At 42.7% G+C, this 24927-nt stretch overlaps 1 protein-coding gene across 1 annotated transcript in view; it reads left to right on the plus strand.

The window, feature by feature from the left end:
* Window positions 1-4573: 4573 nt before the first annotated feature.
* LOC128364345 (NLR family CARD domain-containing protein 3-like) overlaps window positions 4574-24927 on the plus strand; it is a 203815-nt gene continuing 183461 nt past the window's right edge. The window contains exons 1-2 of the mRNA XM_053324883.1: window positions 4574-4701; window positions 5745-5980. Coding sequence (XP_053180858.1) covers window positions 4574-4701; window positions 5745-5980 — 364 coding nt within the window. The remainder of the gene's footprint in view (window positions 4702-5744; window positions 5981-24927) is intronic.

The raw sequence follows: 24927 nt of genomic DNA on the forward strand, positions 1-24927 counted from the left end.
TATTATAGTGATGTAGTATGCAGTATTACAGTAAAAGTACTGCAGTATTATAGTGATGTAGTATGCAGTATTACAGTAAAAGTACTGCAGTATTATAGTGATGTAGTATGCAGTATTACAGTAAAAGTACTGCAGTATTATAGTGATGTAGTATGCAGTATTACAGTAAAAGTACTGCAGTATTATAGTGATGTAGTATGCAGTATTACAGTAAAAGTAAGCTGTTAGTTAATTTGTAATGTTCAGAGTATTTTTGAGATTATTTTGTTATTTCCTGCTGACCTGCAATTATTTATATAACACACACACACACACACACCTTGTAAAGAAGAAGGGGAGCAGACAGGTAGGCAGTAAAGGTGAAAGAATGCAGTCAGACACCATTTCAGTCATCAGAGCAGAAGCAGGAAAACAGTGTGAGGCAGGTGAGTGTTAATATCAGGACTGTAAATAATAATTACTGTCATTATTGATCAATCTGATGATTATTGATCACATTCATTGTTTAGTTGATTAAATGTGAAATGACAGAGTTTGAGGTGTTAAACGTTGTTTCCTGGTTTGTGCGTCCTCACAGCGATGTCACGTGACTCACTGCTGAGCTCTAAATAGAGAGAAGTCACAGTTAAGAAGCACACACATGTTTATCTGAAGTCTGTTTGTTGGATTTAAACCAGAGTCAAAGTTTCTCTTTGACTAGATAATAACAAAGCCAGTCCGGGTTAGAGACCGGTTTCTATGGCGATGTTTACACGGAAACGATCTGAACAGAAAACGCAAAAGTGGCGTTGCGTTTCTCACTTTTTATTCCGCGTTTAGACCATAGACTGTAAAAACACGAGCGTTTTTTGGGGGGAAATCTACGTGCATACGGTCACGCAAAAGTGTATGGATTTCAATGTTGTATGCACACAACACCACAAAGTCCGCGCGCCTGTGTAAAACCTTCCCTCTGCTTCTCTCTCTAGTAGCGCCAAATGGAAAACCAAAACCAAAACCTGGCTAAGAAGCAAACAAAAACTGACCATTTTGTCTCAGACTACACTTCTCTCCCCCCTCCTCTGTCATTGTCGGCCCGCTGAAGCAGACAGGTATGAGCAGAAGGATCGGTACGTGACGTCACATGGCTGACCGTCTGTCACCTAGGTTACAGCTTCAGACTACAGTTAAAACTCCGCTGGTTTCACTTTTTTCTGTTTTTAAGCCTCAAAAACTTGTCACCGTGTAAAGGAAAGGCACATGGATCAAACACACATTACTAACAAACACTAACTGTATGTCCGAGCTAATAGTGATCATTTGTGAAACGATAACGTTTGTTTGCTGTTTATAGTGTAATCAGGCTAATCATGATAGTCCAGCTCCTCATTTGGGTCTAAAAGGGTTTTTATGCTCTAATGACTTCATTATATTTTTAAGATGATAGCTTACCCAGTAATGAAATGAAATGATCTACATTTTAAAGACGAGACCTTGTTGACTGTCTTTATTAATTAAAACAATGTTCCTCCCTCATGACCATAGAGATAAAACTTTATTAGAATAAAGCCACTCTATAAGTTTAGGCACAATATAAAATGGTTTTATACAGACATGTATAGGCTACACATACACATAAACACAATAATCATAAACTGACTGAACACACTATCAAGATAAAATTATAAACATTAGAATCTACACTGGCTGCGTGGCTTCTTGGTTCAGCCAGCAGATGTCACAGCCAGTCTGAGTGTGACACAGGGGCCATTCTGGGGTCCGACCTTTAGAGGGCTCAGCTCCTAATGAGAATATGGTATACAATGCTCTGCAAGTGTTAAATAAATATATAGTAATGATTTATTTATATTTAGGGATACTTGAGCACCCCTAAAAAGGGTCTAAAATCACCTCTGGTTTGACGACAGCAAACCAAAGATTGATGATTAAGTAGTTAGTCATTTATAATATTAAACACTATAATATGTTTTTTAAAATATTTTCATGTCTTGTGGAATTTGAAATAATGTTTAAGGTTCTTTTTAATTTAAACTTGACAAGTAAAACATAAGCAGTTACCCAATGAGTGTCACCATCCAGCTCCACTCAGAGTTAACAGGGATCAGTCATCTCCCAAAACTAGAACAAGGATCATTTCTATTTAACTATGAGAGTAAATGAAAGCCTGATATAGTAATTATAAAAAGGAAAAAACCTAACTATATAATTAAAACACATTGAAAAGTACAGTCACATAGTGACATTAATAACAGTTTTATAAAAACAATGTTGCACTTTTTCATTTTTTCAGTCTTCTTCTTCCTCCTCCTGTCCGTCAGCAATAATCGTCCCTAGTAACCCAGACCGCGTTGTGATGTTTGCAGTGCGGTGACCTTTCTCAGCCACTGTACAAAACACACATGGTTGTAGTTAAAGTGGTTACCGTTACCGTCCTCCTCCGCTTATCCGGGGTCCACCTCATCTGGCTCCTCTCAACGTGGAGGAGCAGCAGATCTACTCCGAGCCTACGGAGGAAGCTCATTTCGGCTGCTTGTACCTGCGATCTTGTCACTACCCAAAGCTCATGACCAGAGGTGTGGGTAGGAACCAAGATCGACTGGTAAATCCAGAGCTACGCCGTTCGGCTCAGCTCTTGGAACACACCCTTCGGTCCCCCTTCTTAAAAAGAGGGACCACCACCCCAGTCTGCCAATCCAGAGACACTGCCCCCGATGTCCACGCGATGCTGCAGAGTCGTGTCAACCATGACAGCCCCACAACATCCAGGGCCTTGAGGAACTCGGGGCGGATCTCATCCACCCCGAGTCCCTGCCACCAAGGAGCTTTTTGACCACCTCGGCGACCTCCACCCCAGAGATAGGAGAGCCCACACCCGATTCCCCAGGCCCTGCTTCCTTACAGGAAGGCGTGTCGGTGGGATTGAGGAGGTCTTCGAAGTATTCCTTCCACCGATCCACAACGTCCCAAGTCAAGGTCAACAGCGCACCGTCCCCACCATACACAGTGTTGACGGTGCACTGCTTCCCCCTCCTGAGACGCCGGATGGTGGTCCAGAATCTCTTCGAAGCCGTCCAGAAGTCTTTTTCGATGGCCTTGACGAACTCCTCCCATGTCAGGGTTTTTGCCTCAGCGACCGCCGTAGCTGCGCTCCGCTCCGCTTGGTCCGACGGCATCCCTCACTGCTGGTGTCCACCAGCGGGTTCGGGGATTGCCGCCACGGCAGGTACAGACCACCTTACGGCCACAGCTCCGGTCGGCCGCCTTAACAATGGAGGCACGGAACATGGCAAACTCGGACTCAATGTCCCCTGCCTCCCCCGGTACATGGTCAAAGCTCTCCCGCAGGTGGGATTTGAAACTCTCTCTGACAGGAGACTCTGCCAGATGTTCCCAGCAGACCCTCACAATACGTTTGGGTCTGCCGGGTCTGACCGGCATCCTCCCCCACCATCGGAGCCAACTCAACACCAGGTGGTGATCAGTTGACAGCCCCGCCCCTCTCTTCACCCGAGTGTCCAAGACATGCGGCCGCAAGTCCGACGACACGACTACAAAGTCAATCATCGATCTGCGGCCTAGGGTGTCCTGGTGCCAAGTGCACATATGGACCCCCTTATGCTTGAACATGGTGTTCGTCATGGACAATCTGTGACGAGCACAGAAGTCCAATAACAGAACACCGCTCGGGTTCAGATCGGGGGGGCCGTTCCTCCCAATCACACCCCTCCAGGTCTCTCTGTCGCTGCCAATGTGAGTGTTGAAGTCCCCCAGCAGAACGATGGAATCCCCACGGGGGAGTGCTTTCCAGCATCCCCTCCAAGGAGTCCAAGAAGGATGGATACTCTGAGTTGCTATTTGGCCCATAGGCACAAACAACAGTCAGGATCCGTCCCCCCACCCGAAGGCGGAGGGAGGCTACCCTCTCGTCTACATACAGGCACCAAGCCAGGGGGCAATAAGTATTGCGACCCTTGCCCGGTGCCTCTCGGCAGTGGCAACTCCAGAGTGGATGAGAGTCCAACCCCTCTCGAGACTGGTTCCAGAGCCCTTGCTGTGCGTCAAGGTGAGGCCGACTATATCTAGCCAGAACTTCTCAACCTCGCGCATCAGCTCAGGCTCCTTCCCCACCAGAGAGTTGACGTTCCACGTCCCTAGAGCTAGCTTCTGCAGCCGAGGGTCGGACCACCAAGGTCCCCGCCTTCGGCTGCAGCCCAGTTCGCAATGCACCTGACCCCTTTGGCCCCACCCACTGGTGGTGAGTCTGTGGGAGCGGGGTCCCATGTCCCCTCTTCGGGCTGTGCCCGGCCGGGCCCTATGGGCGAAGGCCCGGCCACCAGGTGCTCGCCCCCGAGCCCCACTCCCAGGCCTGGCTCCGGGGGGGGGGGGCCCGGTGACCCGCGTCCAGGCGAGGGACACGGAAATCCATTTATTGTATTCATCATTAGGGTCTTCTGACCCTGCAGTTAAAGTCAAGTAAACTAATAAGAAGCTACTAAGTTTGGGACTGGGTTTATTATACTGTGTATGTGTGTGTGTCTCCAGTGTTACTGGTTTACCTCTCAGACTCCAGAAGATGAAGAAAGAGGAGGAAGAGGAGGACGGAGCAGAGTCTGTAATATCCAGCTGTCTGTCTATGAAGAGTGACCGGTCTAATGATCAACCTCCAGCCTTCAGTAATGAACCTGGACCCTCAGACACAAAGTAAGAGACTGTTTCTACTGTAAACTGAGCTGAAGATGATTCAGTGAGACGCTTTCATGAAGGTTGTAGTGTAGATATGAAGGAAAGAAATAATGAAGTAGCTTCCATTCAGCTGTAATCTACAACAGATCTTCATGTTCATGTTAACCAGAGACAGAGACAGGGCTGCTATTGCTGTTTGATTTTCCAGTCAATAAATGTAAAGTAGCAGCAGGTAACCCAGGGTGATATTTACTAAGGATTTACTAACAAGTCAAACTGTGTCTGTCCTTATTTACTAAAGGACTGCAGCAGCAGGTACAATGTTTGGTCTCATGTAATACAGACTGTGTCTTAACGTGTTCCTGTTCAAAGACACTAAATATGGGAGGAGGTCATGTAAATGTATAGAAACAGCTTGCTGCAGCTGATTTATCACTGCAGACTGACCACTGCAGCAGAGGAAACTGAGTCTGATGTTTAATGTTTGGGAAAAGTCAAATGTGTCAAACTGTTGTATCACACTCACACAGAGGGAGAGAGACTATAGCAGAAACAGAGAGAGAGAAACACTCATGAAAAGATGCATTATGAAGATATTTAGCAGAGCTCTTTGTTCAGCAACACAACACAAAGAGCAGCAGTCTGTTATTTTTCACTAGTGGACTTTTCTGTTTGGCTCATTTTCCTCCTGCTTATTTTGCCTGACTTTTAATGGATCAGAGTAACTTAAAGGAGCCTGTGGAGTTTTCTTGTTAACAGACTAAAGTCATGTTCACATTGACTTACTTACAAAAACACACTGTGTGTCTCCTTGTGGTCTAACTAATGTGTTGAATCAACTTCATCAAACTATTTTAAATTCTGCATAGTTTACATCAATGTTTACTAGTTTGCAGTCTTCTTCTTCTTCTCTGCCTTTGCTGAAGAACAGAAACTGTTTAAGTGTGTAAATACTGACAGTCTGGACAGTTTATGTGGGGAAAGAGCTGCATGCAGCTTGTGAGCTGTCGGTTGGCCTCCATTAATGTCATGTGACATAAAGAATGTGTTCATGTCCACAGAGAGAGGAAGAGGAGGGCTGTTTCTGTGGAGGAGCAGCTGTCCTGCTGTTCTTTGTGTCAGGACGTCCTGAAGGATCCAGTCTCTACCAGCTGTGGACACTGGTTCTGCAGACAGTGCATCACCTCATACTGGGACCAGTCTGCTTCATCAGGAGACTCCTCCTGTCCCCAGTGTGCAGAAAGACCAAGAACCAGACCTGGACTGCAGACAGACAGTCAGACCAGCACTGTACAAAGTAAGACTGAAGATCTGTCTGCTGATGTCATCATCTCTGAAAACAGGACAGGAATCTACCTCCTCTATCCTACTGAACATTAACAGTCACACTGATTTCTGTTTCATTCTACCTTTTTTCTTCTCTTTCAGCAGAAAGTGGTCTGCAGGAGGTTTTAGATGAACATCAGATCAGTCTGAGCAGCACATGTGAATGTGTGACTCAAGGAACTGATGAAGCAGGAAGTGAAATCCTCCTCATCAGCATCTTCACTGAGGTCCACATCACAGAGGGACAGAGTGAAGAGGTTAATACCCAACATGAGGTGTGGCAGCTTGAAACAGCTTCCAAGATGAAGACCCTCCATGACGCTCCAATCAAGTGTCAGGACATCTTTAAAGTCTTACCTGACCAACAGAAACACATCAGAGTGGTTCTGATGAACGGTGTCGCTGGCGTTGGAAAAACCTTCTCAGTGCTGAAGTTCACTCTGGACTGGGCTCAGCGCTCCAACAACCAAGATATCAGTCTGCTGATTCTGTTCTCGTTCAGGTCGCTGAACTTGATCAAAGATGAGCAGTACAGTCTGCTCATGCTGATCCATGTTTTCTATCCAACATTACAGAAGCTCACAGCAGAGAAGCTCGCTGGCTGTAAAGTTTTGTTCATCTTTGATGGCCTGGATGAAAGCAGACTTTCACTGGATTTCAACAACAGTGAGGTTGTGTCTGATGTCACACAGAAGTCATCAGTCAGCGTGCTGCTGACAAACCTCATCAAGGGGAAACTGCTTCCCTCAGCTCTCATCTGGATCACTTCCCGACCTGCAGCAACCAATCAGATCCCTCGTACATGTGTGGACAGGGTAACAGAAGTACGAGGCTTCACTGACGCCCAGAAGGAGGAGTACTTCAGGAGGAGATTCAGTGATGAAGAGCAGTCCAGCACAATCATCTCACACATCAAGACATCCAGGAGCCTCCACATCATGTGTCACATCCCAGTCTTCTGCTGGATCACTGCTACAGTTCTGGACCACATGTTGACTCCAGACCAGAGAGGAGAGCTGCCCGAGACCCTGACTGAGCTCTACTCACACTTCCTGCTGGTTCAGACAAAGAGGAAGAAGAACAAGTATGACGAGGGACATGAGACGAGTCCACAGGAGCTGACGGAGGCTGACAGGAACCTTCTTCTGAAGCTGGGGAGGCTGGCGTTTGAACAACTGGAGAAAGGAAACATCATGTTCTACCAAGAAGACCTGGAACAGTGTGGTCTTGATGTCACAGAGGCCTCTGTGTTATCAGGAGTTTGTACAGAGATCTTCAAAAGAGAGAGTGTGATCTTCCAGAAAACAGTCTACAGCTTTGTTCATCTGAGCGTTCAGGAGTTTCTGGCTGCAGTCTACATGTACCACTGTTACACCAGCTGGAAGAGAAAGGTACTGAATGACTTCCTGGAAGGAGACTACAGGTACTCATCTCTGGATGACTTCCTGAAGGGAGTCATGGAGAAATCTCTCCAAAGTGAAAATGGCCACCTGGACCTGTTTGTCCGCTTCCTTCATGGCCTCTCTCTGGAGTCCAACCAGAGTCTCTTAGGAGGCCTGCTGGTTCAGAAGTCCTACAGTCCTAAAACCATCCAGAGAGTCATCAACAACCTGAAGGAGATGAACAGTGGTCATATCTCTCCTGACAGAAGCATCAACATCTTCCACTGTCTGACGGAGATGAACGACCGCTCAGTACATCAGGAGATCCAAGAGTTCCTGAAGTCAGAGAACAGATCAGAGAAGGAACTCTCTGAGATTCAGTGCTCAGCTCTGGCCGACATGCTGCAGATGTCAGAGGAGGTTCTGGATGAGTTGGGCCTGAAGAAGTACAACACATCAGAGGAGGGACGACGGAGACTGATCCCAGCTGTGAGGAACTGCAGAAAGGCTCTGTAAGTCCAGATGTGATTAACATTATAAATCAGTGTAGATTAGTAGTTTAGTTCTTCAAATATAAATAATATAAATGTTTTATTATAGTTAAAATAGTTCTTTACTTGTTTATATGTGAAATAACATGTCAGTTATATTTAGTCTCAGATGTTCTTGAGCTGTTTAAATGTTGAGTTTAAATAATGTTGATGTTTATAGCTGTTAAGTTAATGAACAGTTATTCTATTTATGTCTAGTCATTATTGGATTTGACAGTTTGTTCTTCTATTTCTCTTCCTTTGTGTGTTGGAGGATTTATTCAAACCTGGTGAAACACATGATGGGCTTTAAAATAAGATCTGAATCATCTTTGATTATTAGTTTCATTAGTGTTTGCGAACAGTCAGTAAATGTAGCTGCTTATGGATGTGAACCTGACAGCAGCAGGTAGCAAAGAGAGATGATCTTTCTCAACTGGAACTGTTCACTGAGCTGAACCGAGTCTAAATATCCTGCAGTCACATTAAACATAATGGACAGTAAAAGTGGTTTTCTAATAAAGATGTCGTCATGTTAACTTAGTGGAGACAGACATGGGATCAGATCACACACACACACTGTGCACATTATGGAAGCCTCAATGTAACTCCATGTTCTCTCCTTCATCTGCAAGATTAAAGCTAAACAAAGATTAAAAGTCTGCAGGTCTGAGACAGAGTGATGAGAATGATTGTTTCATTCAAGCACAGTAAGACAGCATCAGCTGAACTGGGAGTGTTCTGCATCACAAGGACACTACAGAGCAGATGTTTATGTCAATGGATTCAAAAAAGCTGTGGGATTCTATAAAAGGCATTACAAGTATGAACACCACTAAGAAGCGCTTCAGTACTGATGATGATCTGGGGAAAGCAAATGAATTGAATGACTTTTTTCTTAGGTTTAAAAACGATGACTTTTCTGAGGAATGTAATAATGTCATGGGAACTATTAACTGATGCTAGCCGTAGGATTGTAATTGACGCACATAGGATTCAGTCCATCTTTTAACATGTGTGTACTAAAAAATCTACTGGCCCCGATGGCATTTCTGCACTGCTCTTAAAGGTATGTGCAGAAGAGCTCACTCAAGTTTGGTGCCCCATCTTCCAGCGGGCTGTGGATTCACACACTGTTCCTGCCCTTTGGATAAAATCCACCATAGTTCCTTTAGCTAAGAAACCATGTTCAGCTGATAAAAATGATTTTAGACCTGTGGCCCTGGCTTCGATTGTTATGAAAAGTTTTGAGAAATACATGTTGTCTTTGCTTAAGGCAGAAGTCAATTTGGCACTTGACCCATACCAGTTTGCTTACAGGCAGGGGAGAGGTACTGATGACGCCATCAACAGCATCACCCACTTTACTGCCAAGCACTTGGAATGCTCAAAAGCGTATGCACAGATTTTATTTATTGATTTTAGCTCAGCTTTTAACACACTTCAACCCCATCTGCTCATCTCAAAACTGAGGCAGAGGAGTGTTAACCCTTTTTTAATCAAGTGGCATGTTTCCTTTTTAACCAATCAAAGTCAGCAGGTAAGAGTTAATAACACCCTCTCAAAGTGCAAATCAATCAGCACAGGTTCCCCGCAGGGTTGTGTCAGCTCCCTGGTCCTTTTGACACTTTATACAAATGAATGTACAAATAGCCATCCAGGGAACCTTTGTTTTAAATGTGTTAAACTTTGTGCAATGGTGTAATGCTCACCATCTCATTTTCAATGTCAAAAAAACTAAAGAGATGGTCTTAGACCCGAGATCAGTAGGGGACTATAGTCCTGTTGTCATACATGACTCACCCATTGAGCAGGTCAGCTCATACAAGTATTTGGGAGTTCACTTACATGAGACCTTTAGCTAGAGTGTCCATGTTGAAAGTCTGTGTTCCTGTTTACAGCAAAGACTGTATGTTTTGTGCAGACTGAGAGTGTATGGTGTGGACAAAAGCATCATGTTTTTATTTTACCAGGCGGTACAAGAGAGCTTAGTCCGATATGGGATATCAGCCAGGTATCACAACCTTACTGCAAAACTGAAAACTAAACTCACTCGTCTGGTGCACACGGCCATGAAGCTGATAGGAAGAAGTCAGACCATGCTGTCACAACCAGAATAATAGGACCCCTGAGCGGACCACAGAGACGAGCAAACACAGAGGTAACTCAAAGACAGGGTTTAATGGTAAGGTTAGTGAGGGACAGTGAGGGAGCGGTGGCAGGGTCCGGTCGAACAGTTCCAGGGAAGGTGGGTGCAGCGGGGGTCTTTGACACTTGCAGTCTGTTTATGAACAAACTGCTCTTAGGCGAGCCCAGAGGATAGTGACTGAGCCATCCCATAATATGAGCTCCTACCTTTGGGCAGACAATACAGAATCCCTAACTGCAAAGTCAACCATTTTAAGAATTCATTTGTTCCAACCTCCATCAAATTCCTAAACAATGCTGCTTAAGGTTGAAGACTGTGGTGAGTTGGCTCCGATGGTGGGGGAGGATGCCGGGCAGACCTGGCAGGCCCAAACGTATTGTGAGGGTCTGCTGGGAACGTCTGGCAGAGTCTCCTGTCAGAGAGAGTTTCAACTCCCACCTCCGGGAGAGCTTCGACCATGTTCCGGGGGAGGCGGGGGACATTGAGTCCGAGTGGGCCATGTTCCGTGCCTCCATTGTTAAGGCGGCTGACCAGAGCTGTGGCCGCAAGGTGGTCGGTGCCTGTGGCCTGTGGCGGCAATCCCCGAACCCGCTGGTGGACACCGGCGGTGAGGGATGCCGTCAAGCTGAAGAAGGAGTCCTATAGGTCCTTTTTGGCCTGTAGGACTCCGGAGGCAGCAGACAGGTACCGGCAGACCAAGCGAAGCGCAGCTAGGGCGGTCGCTGAGGCAAAAACTCGGACATGGGAGGAGTTTGGTGAGGCCATCGAAAAAGACTTCCGGACGGCTTCGAAGAGATTCTGGACCACCATCCGGCGTCTCAGGAGGGGGAAACAGTGCGCCGTAAACACTGTGTATGGTGGGGGCAGTGCGCTGCTGACCTCGACTCGGGACGTTGTGGATCGGTGGAAGGAATACTTCGAAGACCTCCTCAATCCCACCGACACGCCTTCCGGTAAGGAAGCAGGGCCGGGGGACTCGGATGTGGGCTCTCCTATCTCTGGGGCGGAGGTCGCCGAGGTGGTTAAAAAGCTCCTCGGTGGCAGGGCCCCGTGGGTGGATGAGATCCGCCCCGAGTTCCTCAAAGCCCTGGATGCTGTGGGGCTGTCATGGTTGACACGACTCTGCAGCATCGCGTGTACATCGGGGGCAGTGCCTCTGGATTGGCAGACTGGGGTGGTGGTCCCTCTTTTTAAGAAGGGGGACCGGAGGGTCTGTTCCAATTACAGGTGAATCACACTCCTCAGCCTCCCTGGTAAGGTCTATTCGGGGGCGCTGGAGAGGAGGGTCCGTCGGATAGTCGAACGTCGGATTCAGGAGGAGCAGTGTGGTTTTCGTCCAGGCCGTGGAACAGTGGACCAGCTCTACACCCTCTGCAGGATCCTCGAGGGTGCATGGGGCCCAACCAGTCCACATGTGTTTTGTGGACTTGGAGAAGGCATTCGACCGTGTCCCTCGGGGAATCCTGGGGGGGGTTCTCCGGGAATACGGGGTATCGGACTCCCTGATAAGGGCCGTCCGTTCCCTGTATGACCGGTGTCAGAGCTTGGTCCGCATTTCTGGCAATAAGTCGGACTTGTTTCCAATGAGGGTTGGACTCCGCCAGGGCTGCCCTTTGTCACCGATCCTGTTCATAATTTTTATGGACAGGATTTCTAGGCGCAGCCAGGGTGTGGGGGTCCGGTTTGGTGACCTCAGGATTGGGTCACTGCTTTTTGCAGATGATGTGGTCCTGTTGGCTTCATCAGACCGTGACCTCCAACTCTCACTGGATCGGTTCGCAGCCGAGTGTGAAGCGGCCGGGATGAGAATCAGCACCTCCAAATCCGAGGCCATGGTCCTCAACCGGAAAAGGGTGGAGTGCACTCTTCGGGTCGGGGATGAGATTCTGCCTCAAGTGGAGGAGTTCAAGTACCTCGGGGTCTTGTTCACAGTGAGGGAAGGATGGAACGGGAGATCGACAGGCGGATCGGTGCGGCGTCTGCAGTAATGCGGACTCTGCACAGATCCGTCGTGGTGAAGAGAGAGCTGAGCCGAAAGGCAAAGCTCTCGATTTACCAGTCGATCTTGGTTCCTACCCTCAACTATGGTCATGAGCTTTGGGTAGTGACCCAAAGAACAAGATGGCGGGTACAAGCGGCCGAAATGAGCTTCCTCCGTAGGGTGGCTGGACTCTCCCTTAGAGATAGGGTGAGAAGCTCAGTTATCCGGAGGGAGCTCGGAGTAGACCCGCTGCTCCTCCGCGTCGAGAGGAGCCAGATGAGGTGGTTCGGGCATCTAATCAGGATGCCTCCCGAACGCCTCCCTGGTGAGGTGTTCAGGGCACGTCCCACCGGTAGGAGATCCAGGACACGCTGGAGAGACTATGTCTCTCGGCTGGCCTGGGAACGCCTCGGGATCCCCCGGGAAGAGCTGGACGAAGTGGCTGGGGAGAGGGAAGTCTGGGCTTCCCTGCTTAGGCTGCTGCCCCCGCGACCCGACCCCGGATAAGCGGAAGAAGATGGATGGATGGATGGATGGACTGTGCAATAATTTTATAGTGCATTTATTATGGTGATCTTTTAGCATGTGTTTTTTCCCCTTTAGTGTATGTATTGGTGCTTTTCCACTACACAGTTCTAGCTTGACTGGACTCGACTCTGTTTTTTTTGCGTTTCCACTAGGGATAGTACCTGGTACCTGGTACTTTTTTAGTATTTTATGACAAGCGGATTTAACAGTTAAAAGCAAAGTTTGACTATCCGGAATTAACATTATAGATATCAACAACATCTTTCTGACTAGTTGTAATTACATTTTGCATAGTTGTATTTTTCATTCTGTAACGTAATTGTGACTAGGCGAAACAACATATAGAGATATCTGTAACTCAGTTTTGCCTAGGCACAACTGAATTAAAGATATCTGCAATGACGTCACTGAAAACGTCACTCAACTTGTCACACATCTTAAATGACAATTGCAGATATCTGTAATTCAGTTTTGACTAGGCAGAATGAAAGTTAAAGATATCTCAAACGTCATGCATGACGTTTCTCTATTTTAGATATCCAGAAATACGTCACTTCCCCTCCACGCCAAAGAAGAAGAAGTCTGTTTAGAAAGAAGCAGGATGGCATTGGCTGTAATTGAGAAAACAACAAGAAAATGCCATGAAATTGAAAGAGCCCTCAAACAGGGGATTTGTGGAGAGAGAGAACGTCGTTCTATCGAAAGCTCTGAAAGAAATATCGAAAGAATTGAACATTTATTATCACCCGACACAAACAATGAACTCAAAAGCAGTTTGGCTGAACTGAAAACTTTAACCTGCAAGTGCAATGTTTCCGCTCCCGCCTTAAGTGGTAGGCGGGGCTATCTGCAACGTCATTTCACCTAGTCAAAACTCTAATTCAAAATATCTGTAATTACATTCTGACTAGGCGGAATGTAAGTTACAGATATCTTCAATTTCAGATATCTCTAATCAAAATTCAGTTCAAGATATCTATAACTTGATAATAGATATCTACAATGAAATTATGACTATTCCTAATTCCGGTTTGAGATATCTACAACGTCATTTTGACTAGTCATAATTCCAGTTACAGATATCTATTACGTCATTTCGCCTAGTCAAAACTTAATTTAAGATATCCGAAAAGGGACATGTAGATATCTTTAATTGAGGTGAATTAAAGATATCTTATGACTAGTCAGAATCAAATTGTAGATATCTCAAACTGGTATTAGTACTAGTCGTAATTCAGTTATAGATATCCATAATTCACATAGCGGATATCTCCAACTGAATTGTAGATATCTGTAATGACAAACCCCATACACATGAATGGAAAGTGACGTCATTTGTCCTAGGAAGAACATAGTTGTGGATATCTGAAATGTTCTTTTTGACTAGGCAAAACTGAATTACAGATATCTGCAACTCATATCCAGTCTGGCTTTTAAATGTTAAAATGGCCTGCCATAGTACCTGCTCTGCTGAGGTGCTGAGCCGATACTAAATGTGATGTCAACAGACTGCCGGCCTCTGATTGGTCAGACGGGTTGTCGCTGGAAGAGTCATGAGCCGTTCCACACAAGAATCAAACCCGGCATTTTTAAATACCGGCAACAGCGTTACAGCCATACGGTTTCTCTTCTCTTGCTTTGTGTGTGACAGGAAGCCTCATACAGCAGCTAGTACACCATCGCCTCCATGTCCTCCATTGGTTATGTGTTTGTGTCGCGTATAAAACGGAAGTTTCGCGGAGCCGTGCTATGACGACCCCGCCCACGTTGAGTAGGAACCTTTTTGTAAAGGGTTAGGAACCGTGTTGAGCCGAGTAGTGCTGGAACTGTGTAGTGGAAAAGCGCAGTTGCTGAGTCCAAGACAAGTTTCCCTAAGCGAGACAATAACGTATATTGTATTGTATTGTATGCCTCAGAAAACAAAGATTTCAAATATTCAAAAAGATGATCTGAACCTCTGTTGTGAAGATCAAATGTTCATCAAAATAGTGAATGTCAAACTGTTTGATCATCAAATGCATGAAGTAAATATAAAGTATCCTCTTTCATGATAACATATGTTGTTATATATGTGTCATTACAGACTTTCTGGCTGTGAACTCTCAGAGACTCACTGTGAAGTTTTGGCCTCAGCTCTGAAGTCCAACCCTCATCTGACACATCTGGACCTGAGTAACAACAGTCTGTCTGATTCATCAGTGAAGCGTCTGTCTGCTGGACTGGAGAGTCCAAACTGTAGACTGAAGACTCTGAGGTGAGTTCACTGACTGTTGCTTTGGTAGATTTATTTCTTTTTATTGAATTTGAATCCTTCTGTGAAGTTTCAAATGTTTGGTTCATAATTTCCAGGTTTTCTGAACACAAATGTGTAAAATGTAAATGTTTCAGGAATTTAAAATCCACAGTCTTGTTGTGAGTAAAAATGACTTCCAGAGTGTAAACTAATATGAGTCTTCAGCAGTCTGAGTTCCACATATCAAGTAAGTATGTTTGTGTTTCTTCAGTGTTTCCTTGCTGAGCTGCAGTGGAGGGATCCAAACTCAAAGAGGGAATTTAGAAGGACTTTAGAGGTTGTGGTTGAGGTTTTATTACAGCAGCATTTTTATCACAACACATATCAGTATTTTACAGTTATCAGTGAAAGCAGTAAAGATATTATTACATGATATATAATCAGACATACAGGTAATACCTGATTTTACTCAGCCGGCTTTAAAATAAGATCTGAATCATTTTGATCTGTTTCTGAATTGAACAATATTTATTCTATTAGTAACAACTTGTAAACAGTTTTCATGCCTTTACAGCACTTTGTAAACTTGTGTTTGAAACATGTTGATGAAGGATTATAATAATTATTATTATTATGAATTATTAAATGTTATTTAAAGTAGAGTGTGTTGCTGTGACAGTGGTTTAGTATCACATGTAGAGAATAGTCATCAAATCATCAAACAGATTCAGTAATGTCAGTTATACAACAATATGTAAAGTTAGCTAACGTTAACCAACATTAGCCTCCGTAAACTACTGGTCATAGAGACTAAACCCCTGAGTGTGTTGAACCGAGCAATGGAGCCTTTTATTTCTCATCACTTCATCTTTTTATTGTAAAGAGGGAAGTGGTGTTACATGGTGTTGTTCTGAAGTCTTTCTGATATTCTGTTGCTCACAGAAAGAAACTCTCAGCTGTTTTCTCTCTTGTTGGTGTAGAGAAGAGTAGTAGCAGGAAATGCACAGAGGTCTGATCAATATATAAGAGCAGAACGGCAGAATTCAGCCTGTTTAAAGAGATCTGATACACATTAAAGCTCAGTGTTATATTTTAATGCTGATACCCTGATAACATCTTTCTGATGACATCATGCTAAAATAATTCAACCTTATTGGTTTGTTCATTGTGTTTGTGCTGAATCAGTTTTTCAGATTCTCAGAAAAGAAAGTCGACAACTGAACGTCTAAATATTGAATACATTGATATTTAATGATGTACAGGTGTAATATTGTCAGGTCATTAGTTTCATTAGTGTTTGTGAACAGTCAGTAAATGTAGCTGCTTATGGATGTGAACCTGACAGCAGCAGGTAGCAAAGAGAGATGATCTTTCTCAACTGGAACTGTTCACTGAGCTGAACTGAGTCTAAATATCCTGCAGTCACATTAAACATAGTGGACAGTAAAAGTGGTTTTCTAATCAAGATGTCCTCATGTTAACTTAGTGGAGACAGACATGGGATCACACACACACACACACACACTGTGCACATTATGGACAAGGCCGCTTTAATGCATGGGCTTACCTGGGCTGAAGCCCAGGAGTCTCCCAAGTTCAGGGTCATGATGAGCTGAAAAGATCATATTGTTTTGTAACTTGTCAGGTTTTCTGTCAATCACTCTAATCGCACGTTACGTGGCTGCTGATTGATCCAAAATAGGGGTGGCCCACGTGGCCCCATAGCCAATGGCCCTTGGGCTTACCTATCAGAATGTCTATAGTTAGTTTTGGGGTGTGTCCCTCTATGATTGAGTGACATTAAGTGGAAAATGTCGGGGAGGACGTTTGAGATTGGTGCCCAGAAAAGAAAAAAACGTATTAAGAAAAGTTACGCGAAAAATAATGACTAAAGAGCATCCCAAAGCTCACTGGATTTTTTAAACCAGCTGCTGCTGAAGATGGGCCCAGCACCAGGGGAAGCTCACTATCACACACCGGAGGGAGCGGAGGAGGCGCAGGCTGTGCAGGTAGATGTAGCTGGAGAGGAGCAGGGGACCGCCCACAGCAGTGGAAGGGAGGGAGGGGAGGAGGGGGAGCACATGAGCCCCAGAGAGAGGACAAGGCTACAAACTATTCGGGGGACAACTGTTGATGTTTTAAGTCTTTTAATCTAATGGGATTGGACAGTTCTGGCTGTCATTCACGCCCTCCAATCAACTGTAGTTTCAGGAGATGACGATAAAGTGGAGCCGCGGAAATGAAAGATTATTTGGTCATTTCTATACAAAAACATAATTTCACAAGACTTTAACTAGAAGACAATAAGAGGGTAAAGCAGTTTAGACCGGACTGGCTTCAGCAGCAGCAGGTGATGGAGGATGAGCTGAGACCCGGAGCTGAGACCCAGAGCTTCTCCCGCTCCTGTTATGATAAATGGAGTTGGCTAGCTGGATGCAGTGTGAGTTATTCTTTTATTGCTTTATCTGTTTGCTCATTTAAAGTGTCAGCACTGAAACGCTGTGGACAACGACAGGGGAACGAGACCTAAAACATCTCTCTGAAAAATGCAAACACTAAAGTAGCTGCAGCCATTAAGACAATAGCATGGAGCTATAAGTTGTTTTTAGCAGGCTTAGCATTGCTGAGCTCTTTCTGCAGCTGGCCACATCTGGCCACATGTGGACGTCCTTTATGCCAAGCTCCTCAAGAGGAACATAGATTCAGTCCATAACAGTGTTTGCATCCAGCAGCTCCAACAGGACATTCTAAAGATCAGGTAGTAGCTGCATTCCTGTTATTAATATTGTAAACGGTTAAAAAGACTTGTGTTACAGGCACAGCCTGATGTGTATGTGGAGCCGTGTGTGTGTTTGCACTTGTGACGTAAGAGATGTGCGGTGTGTGCGACGGGGAAGTGCAGGTAGCAAGCTACAGAGAGAAGTGTGCAGTCACGTTATTAAGAAGAGTTTTCTGTTTTGTTATTATAAAGCAGCCACGGTCAGTTCAGCATTGTACTGTGTAGCGACCGTAACTCTGCAAAGTTGGAAATAAATGCGGTCCTCCCGCTCAACGAAGAAGTCCCGGTTTTCGTTATTGTGTGTTCTACAATTAAACCAGAGGCCCTCTACCACGGTTCGGGGTCAGCAAGCTGGTTAGTCAACACTTTATAAAAGACATAACTATGAAGTGTAGAAAATTAAAATGCATAAATGCAGGAAAGGAATGATGGAGGTAATCTTGACTATTACAGTTGATTTGAGGTACATTTCATTATTATGATAAGAAGTTAAATAAGTTATAATTAATCACAGCAGTGTATAGTGCTTAATGTACCATCTATTATCAGGTTTAGGTATTGCAACAACTAACAGATTACAGTGAAATGAGGACTAAAGACACAATAACTAAAATATAGGTGGTGTCTCTTTTTAAGCAGTTTACCTTATTGATAACTCTGCTTTAACTGTTGGTAACTTTAGGTGATGTGAGTGAAATAGGCATTTTATCATATCTAATTATATATATATTTTCCTCTCTCTGTGGGGCTGAGATATCATACTGGGGCAAACCAGGGAACATTATAGTGTGTTGTGTTGTTTTTAGATTGGTTTTCCTTTCTTATTTTTTATGTTTTTGCTATGGTATGAAGTGGTGCTATGGTTTGTTTGAGACTAACCCTCGGACCACCAACCATCAAACTGCACCCCCCCCAAACACTCTCTCCTCTTGTTTCCTGTTTATCTCTCAACTGTCCATTAAAGGAATAAAATGCGTCAGAAAACAAAGATTTAAAATATTCAAAAAGATGATCTGAACCACTGATGTGAAGATCAAATGTTCAGATCAAGTGTTCTTTTTCATGATAACATATGTTGAAATATTTGTGTCATTACAGCCTTTGGGACTGTGGACTCTCAGAGACTCACTGTGAAGTTTTGGCCTCAGCTCTGAAGTCCAACCCTCATCTGACACATCTGGTCCTGAGTGGAAACTATCTGTATGATCCAGGAGTGAAGCATCTATCTGCTGGACTGGAGAGTCCAAACTGTAGACTGAAGACTCTGAGGTGAGTTCACTGAATGTAGCTTTGGTAGATTTATTTATTTTTATTAAATTCAAATCCTTCATAGAAGTTTCAAATGTTTGGTTCATAATTTTCAGGATTTGCTGAACACAAATGTGTAGAATGTAAATGTTTTCAGGAATTTAAAATCCAGAGTCTTGTTGTGAGTAAAAATGACTTCCAGAGTGTAAACTAATATGAGGCTTCACTAGTCTGAGTTCCACATATCAAGTAAGTATGTTTGTGTTTCTTCAGTGTTTCCTTGCTGAGCTGCAGTGGAGGGATCCAAACTCAAAGAGGGAATTTAGAAGGACTTTAGAGATTGTGGTTGAGGTTTTATTACAGCAGCATTTTATCACAACATATATCAGTATTTTACAGTTATTAGTGAATGCAGTAAAGTTATTATTACATGATATATAATCAGACATACAGGTAATACCTGATTTTACTCAGCAGGCTTTAAAATAAGATCTGAATCATTTTGATCTGTTTCTGAATTGAACAATATTTATTCTATTAGTAACAACTTGTAAACAGTTTTCATGCCTTTACAGCACTTTGTAAACTTGTGTTTGAAACGTGTAGATGAAGGTTTATAATATATATATATATATATATATATATATATATATATATATATATATATATATATATATATATATATATATAATTATTAATAATTATTAATAATTATTATTAATTATTAAATGTTACTTTGATTCACACAAATCAAGTCGTGTCATGGTGACACACAGACGCAGCAGCTCCTTTTGGTCTTTGATGCCTGATCCTGAGAAACACAGTTTAATTCTACTGTATGTGTATTTTTATATGGATATGGTTGGAATGACAAATAAAAGTTGAACTTGTGTACTAGACTGTCAAAGCCTCATATTAGCACATGCAGTGTAGCTGTGTAAGGAAGAGACCACTTCACAGTCAGTATGGACAGGAGGAATGATTACTGCCACCAATAACATGTTTTAATTACACATACCTACTTAACTACCAAATACAGGAAGAAGAGCTCATGTTATGAATAATGAAGGTTTTTATTCCAACATGTCTGATTTCATATTGATCCTCTAAATACAGACGTGACTGAGTTCAGCAGCATTTTATGACTCAGTGTTGACATGAATATGTGTCTGAATGTTAAAATCTCTTTTTCACTGTTTGTATTTGACAGTTTTTAACCTGCATCCTGTTGAGTTCAGCTGTTCTGAGTTTACATTTTCTAAACTTCTACATTTAAATCTTCTTCAGCTCTGAACAGATTATGAAACATTTCATCATTTCAAACATGAACTTCATTTCTAAACAAACTTCATTTATTCTTTATTCAGATTGTATCGCTGCAGTTTGTCAGAAATCAGCTGTGATTATCTGGCCTCAGCTCTGAAGGACAACCCCTCCCATCTGAGAGAGCTGAATCTGGGAGGAAACAACCTGAAGGATTCAGGAGTGAAGCTGCTTTGTGGTTTTGTGGAGAGTCCAGACTGCAAACTGGAGACTCTGGGGTCAGTTCACTGACTGTCTGTTACTATTGTTGATCTTAATGTTTAACATCTGAACCTAATTTCATCTGTGAAGTTAATTTTCTTTTTCTGCGCACACACAGACACATACACTGTAACAAACACACTCATAAATACATTATACAGACACACACACATTATACACACACAGCTGTTTGGAGTTTACATTTTCTAAACTTCCACATTTAAATCTTCTTCAGCTCTGAAGAGATTATGAAACATTTCATCATTTCAAACATGAACTTTGTTTCTAAACTGACTTCATTTATTCTTTATTCAGATTGAGGGACTGCAGGTTGTCAGAGATCAGCTGTGATTATCTGGCCTCAGCTCTGAAGGACAACCCCTCCCATCTGAGAAAGCTGGATCTGAGAGGAAACAACCTGAAGGATTCAGGAGTGAAGCAGCTGTGTGGTTTTGTGGAGAGTCCAGACTGCAAACTGGAGACTCTGATGTGAGTTCACTGACTGTCTGTTACTATTGTTGATCTTAATGTTTAACATCTGAACCTAATTTATGTTCATACATAACTTACATCCATGAACTTCATTTTATTTTTCTACGAACACACACACACAAACACACATTATACACAAACACACACACATCTGAATGTTAAAATCTCTTTTTCATTGTTTGTAATTGGGTTCAGCTGTTTGGAGTTTACATTTTCTAAACTTCTTCATATAAATCTTCTTCAGCTCTGAAGAAATTATAAAACATGACATGAACTTTGTTTCTAAACTGACTTCATTTGTTCTTTATTCAGATTCAGGAACTGCAGTTTGTCAGAGATCAGCTGTGATTATCTGGCCTCAGCTCTGAAGTACAACCCCTCCCATCTGACAGAGCTGGATCTGAGAGGAAACTACCTGAAGGAATCAGACGTGAAGCAGCTGATTGATCTTCAGCAGAGTCCAGATTGCAGACTGCAGACTCTGGAGTGAGTAGAGAGTAAACTGATGAGTGAATGTCTCTGTTTCTGCAGTAATGATGTGTTCATGACTCTCAGCACTTTATTTCCTCTGTGTACTTGAGTGAAATCTGCAAAGGAAACACACTTGATAGTAAAAGTGTGTGCAGGTGTGTGAGCTTGGAGCTCAGTGTGTTCACTCAAACACGTTAACATGAGAGCTGAAACGAAGCGAGCTACGCTTGCACAGCTGTTCCACTTCTGGTCTGAACAGGACTGAAGTCCCTGCTGCTCTTTATACTGGATGTGCTGCATTACTGACTGACAGCTGATCAAGTGAGTCTCACTAAACACCCATTTATCTTCTCTGTTCTTTCTTCTTCTCTCATCAGATGGATGGGGTGGTGATCTCTGTCAGAGTGAGAGTGGACATCCAGGAGTGTTGAGAGAGGATCAGCTGGATCGTGATGATCCATCTGGAGTCTGGATCTGGATTTTGTGGTCTTCACTTAAGTCTCTTAACTGACTCCAAACTGAACAGTTATCTCTGGATTTAGCTGAAGATAAAAACAGGTGTTATAAGTCAGACTGTGAGCCTGGGCTCATATTTATCAAGCGTCTCAGAATCACACTGAGAGTTAACGAGGACTAAAACTAATGAATGAAGCAGAAGAGAATTGACTGTGACTTTCAGCAGGAGAAGGATTACTGCTGGGAGAGAGTGAGACGTGGCTGTTTTACCACAGTCAGAGCAGCAGAGTAGAAATAATGATGACGTGTTGTAGTTTTCTCACAGTCTCAGCTGGAAATATGAAACAGTGGTCATTTGGTATATTATGTGTATAGACAGGTAACCAGGCAGGTATCTTACCAAAGTTATGGAACTAAACTATGTGTGTAAATATTAAAGGTATCCAGCTTTTATTTTCAGAAATATCATTTTAAAATGAACAGTTTATATCCCATTATGATATTTAACAAATTATTTACATTAAGCTGTAAGTAAACACTGCTCAGCCAATCAGCTGTCTTTAACAAGAACTATATCATTTAAACTTGTAGGTGAGATCATGTGATCCAGCCCTATCCAATCACATCCTTGTCCAACTCATCTCCAGCTGAACCTCCTATTGACTTATGTGTCCTTACAGCTCTTTGAAATCTATCTGTGCCATCAGCAGTTTAAACACATCAATCATTCAATAAATAAAGCCTCCATTAGTTTTTCTCTAACTTCACACTGAGTGGAGGGAAATGAATTAGTGCTGATTATCAGCACAGATAAATATGGAGCCTGGTCTTTGCTGTACGGTCAACCCACCTAGAACCCAGTTCCTCACCACTGTCACCAAGTGCTTATGTCTATTTTTGTTTGTTTTTGTTTTTTTGGTGAAAAATGCCAGTTTTATAAATATTATCATGGTTTTAAGCTTTATTTTGTAGAGTATACTTCCTCTGTTAGTTTTTGCTGTCAGGGCTCTGGATCAACCTGTTTGATAAGTCTTTATCTTCCTTTAAATCACCTTTTCTAACTCATTTTTATCCACTAATCTACCACTTATCTTACATTTGAACCTTCAGTTGGTTTTTACTGGGGGGGGGGTTCTTGCTGTATGTTTGTTAGTTGAGTTTTTAGTCCAATTTAAGTCTTTCATATTTCAATATTCTAAACAATATAACTTTTGATAAAATCCATCACATTGAAATTCAGTGTATTTGTGGTTGTTGTTGTGAGAGCTACAAATGGTCAATATTGTCAGGTTGGAAATGTTATTTAATGTGTTTTTGTGAATAAAGCCAGATGAACATATATTCTTGTTATTATGGGTTTAATCTTTATGTTGTAGAGTGTAGTTCTTCTGTTCCGCCAGCAGGGGGAGGATCCACCAAAACAAGCTAGTTCGTCTCCTCAGACAGAGAACAGCCTGCTGAATGAACACTAACGTCTCCTGTCTCTGCTTTTCTTCTATAAAACAGGTTAGTCATGTGTGTCAACGTGTCACAACTTATCACTAAAGACATTTTAAATCTCTCTGATGTGTTTCAGACCGAGTTTAAGGTAGAAAACTGTTAGAAACGTTTTGAATTGAAATGGAGCTTCGTAGAGTATAGCTAGCTCCCGTGATTAAACAGTTAGTAGCTGCTCATTCAGATTAATGAACTATGTTAATGTGATTTAATATTCTTTATAATGTAAATGACCAAATGTGTTTCTATAATGTGTTCTTGTGTTATGAAGTGTGTGCATGTGATTGCAGGTCAGGACCAGCAGAGGGCTCCAGTGGTATTGGTATGAGGGAATGATGAAGAGCAGCATGCAGAGTATGTAGAGCTCAGCTATGAGAGACACAACCTGTCCATGTTATCATGTGTCCCTGATAGTTTCAGCAATAAACACAACTCTACTGAAGGTAAAGTCTCTGCCTCTCATCATTGATATCACACAATATCACACTTTATATTTAGTAAAGTGTTTTATTTGTGCAGTTAAACAGAAAATAAGCTTAAATGGTGTTAAAGTTACTGGTTAAGTATATTTTGGAAGCTGGTTACAAACAATGTGTTTTAGTTCATAAAGACTTTACAGTAATATTTGGTAAGTGAACTATTACTGGTAGATGTAACAGCAGAGCTTTGATTGTTGCTGAAATATTGGATCATTTGAACATTTATTGAAATGAAAGCATGTGAGAAGTTTAGAGGGAAGAATCAGTATTTGGTGGAGCTGTTAACAACTCATAGACATCTGAAATGTGAGCCGACTACACACTGCTGACTGGTTTCATCTTTAACTATGTGTTGGATTTTAAAAGCTTGTTATATTATCCATTGTGTCAAATCTGCATCTGAAAAGTAACTAAAGCTGTTAAATAAATGTAGTGGAGTAGAAAGTAGCATTGCATGGAAATACTACAGTAAAGTACAAGTACCTCAAACTGTACTACAGTAAAGTACAAGTACCTCAAACTGTACTACAGTAGAGTACAAGTACCTCAAACTGTACTACAGTAGAGTACAAGTACCTCAAACTGTACTACAGTAGAGTACAAGTACCTCTAATTGTATTAGAGTAAAGTACAAGTACTTCAAACTGTACTGCAGTAAAGCGCAGGTACCTCAAACTGTACTACAGTAAAGTACTAGTACCTCTAACTGTACTACAGTAAAGTACAAGTACCTCAAACTACTACAGTAAAGTACTAGTACCTCAAACTGTACCACAGTGAAGTACAAGTACCTCAAACTGTGCTACGGTAAAGTAGTAGTACCTCAAACTGTACTACAGTAAAGTACTAGTACCTCTAACTGTACTACAGTAAAGTACTAGTACCTCTAAATGTACTACAGTAAAGTACAAGTACCTCAAACTGTACTTCGGTAAAGTACAAGTACCTCAAACTGTACTACAGTAAAGTACAAGTACCTCAAACTGTACTACAGTAAAGTACAAGTACCTCAGACTGTACTACAGTAAAGTACAAGTACTTCAGACTATACTGCAGTAAAGTACAAGTACCTCAAACTGTACTACAGTAAAGTATTAGTACCTCTAACTGTACTACAGTAAAGTACAAGTACCTCAACCTGTACTACAGTAAAGTACTAGTACCTCTAA

Source organism: Scomber japonicus, chromosome 9 (genome assembly GCF_027409825.1).
Source record: "Scomber japonicus isolate fScoJap1 chromosome 9, fScoJap1.pri, whole genome shotgun sequence".
NCBI classification, from domain to species: Eukaryota; Metazoa; Chordata; class Actinopteri; order Scombriformes; family Scombridae; genus Scomber; species Scomber japonicus.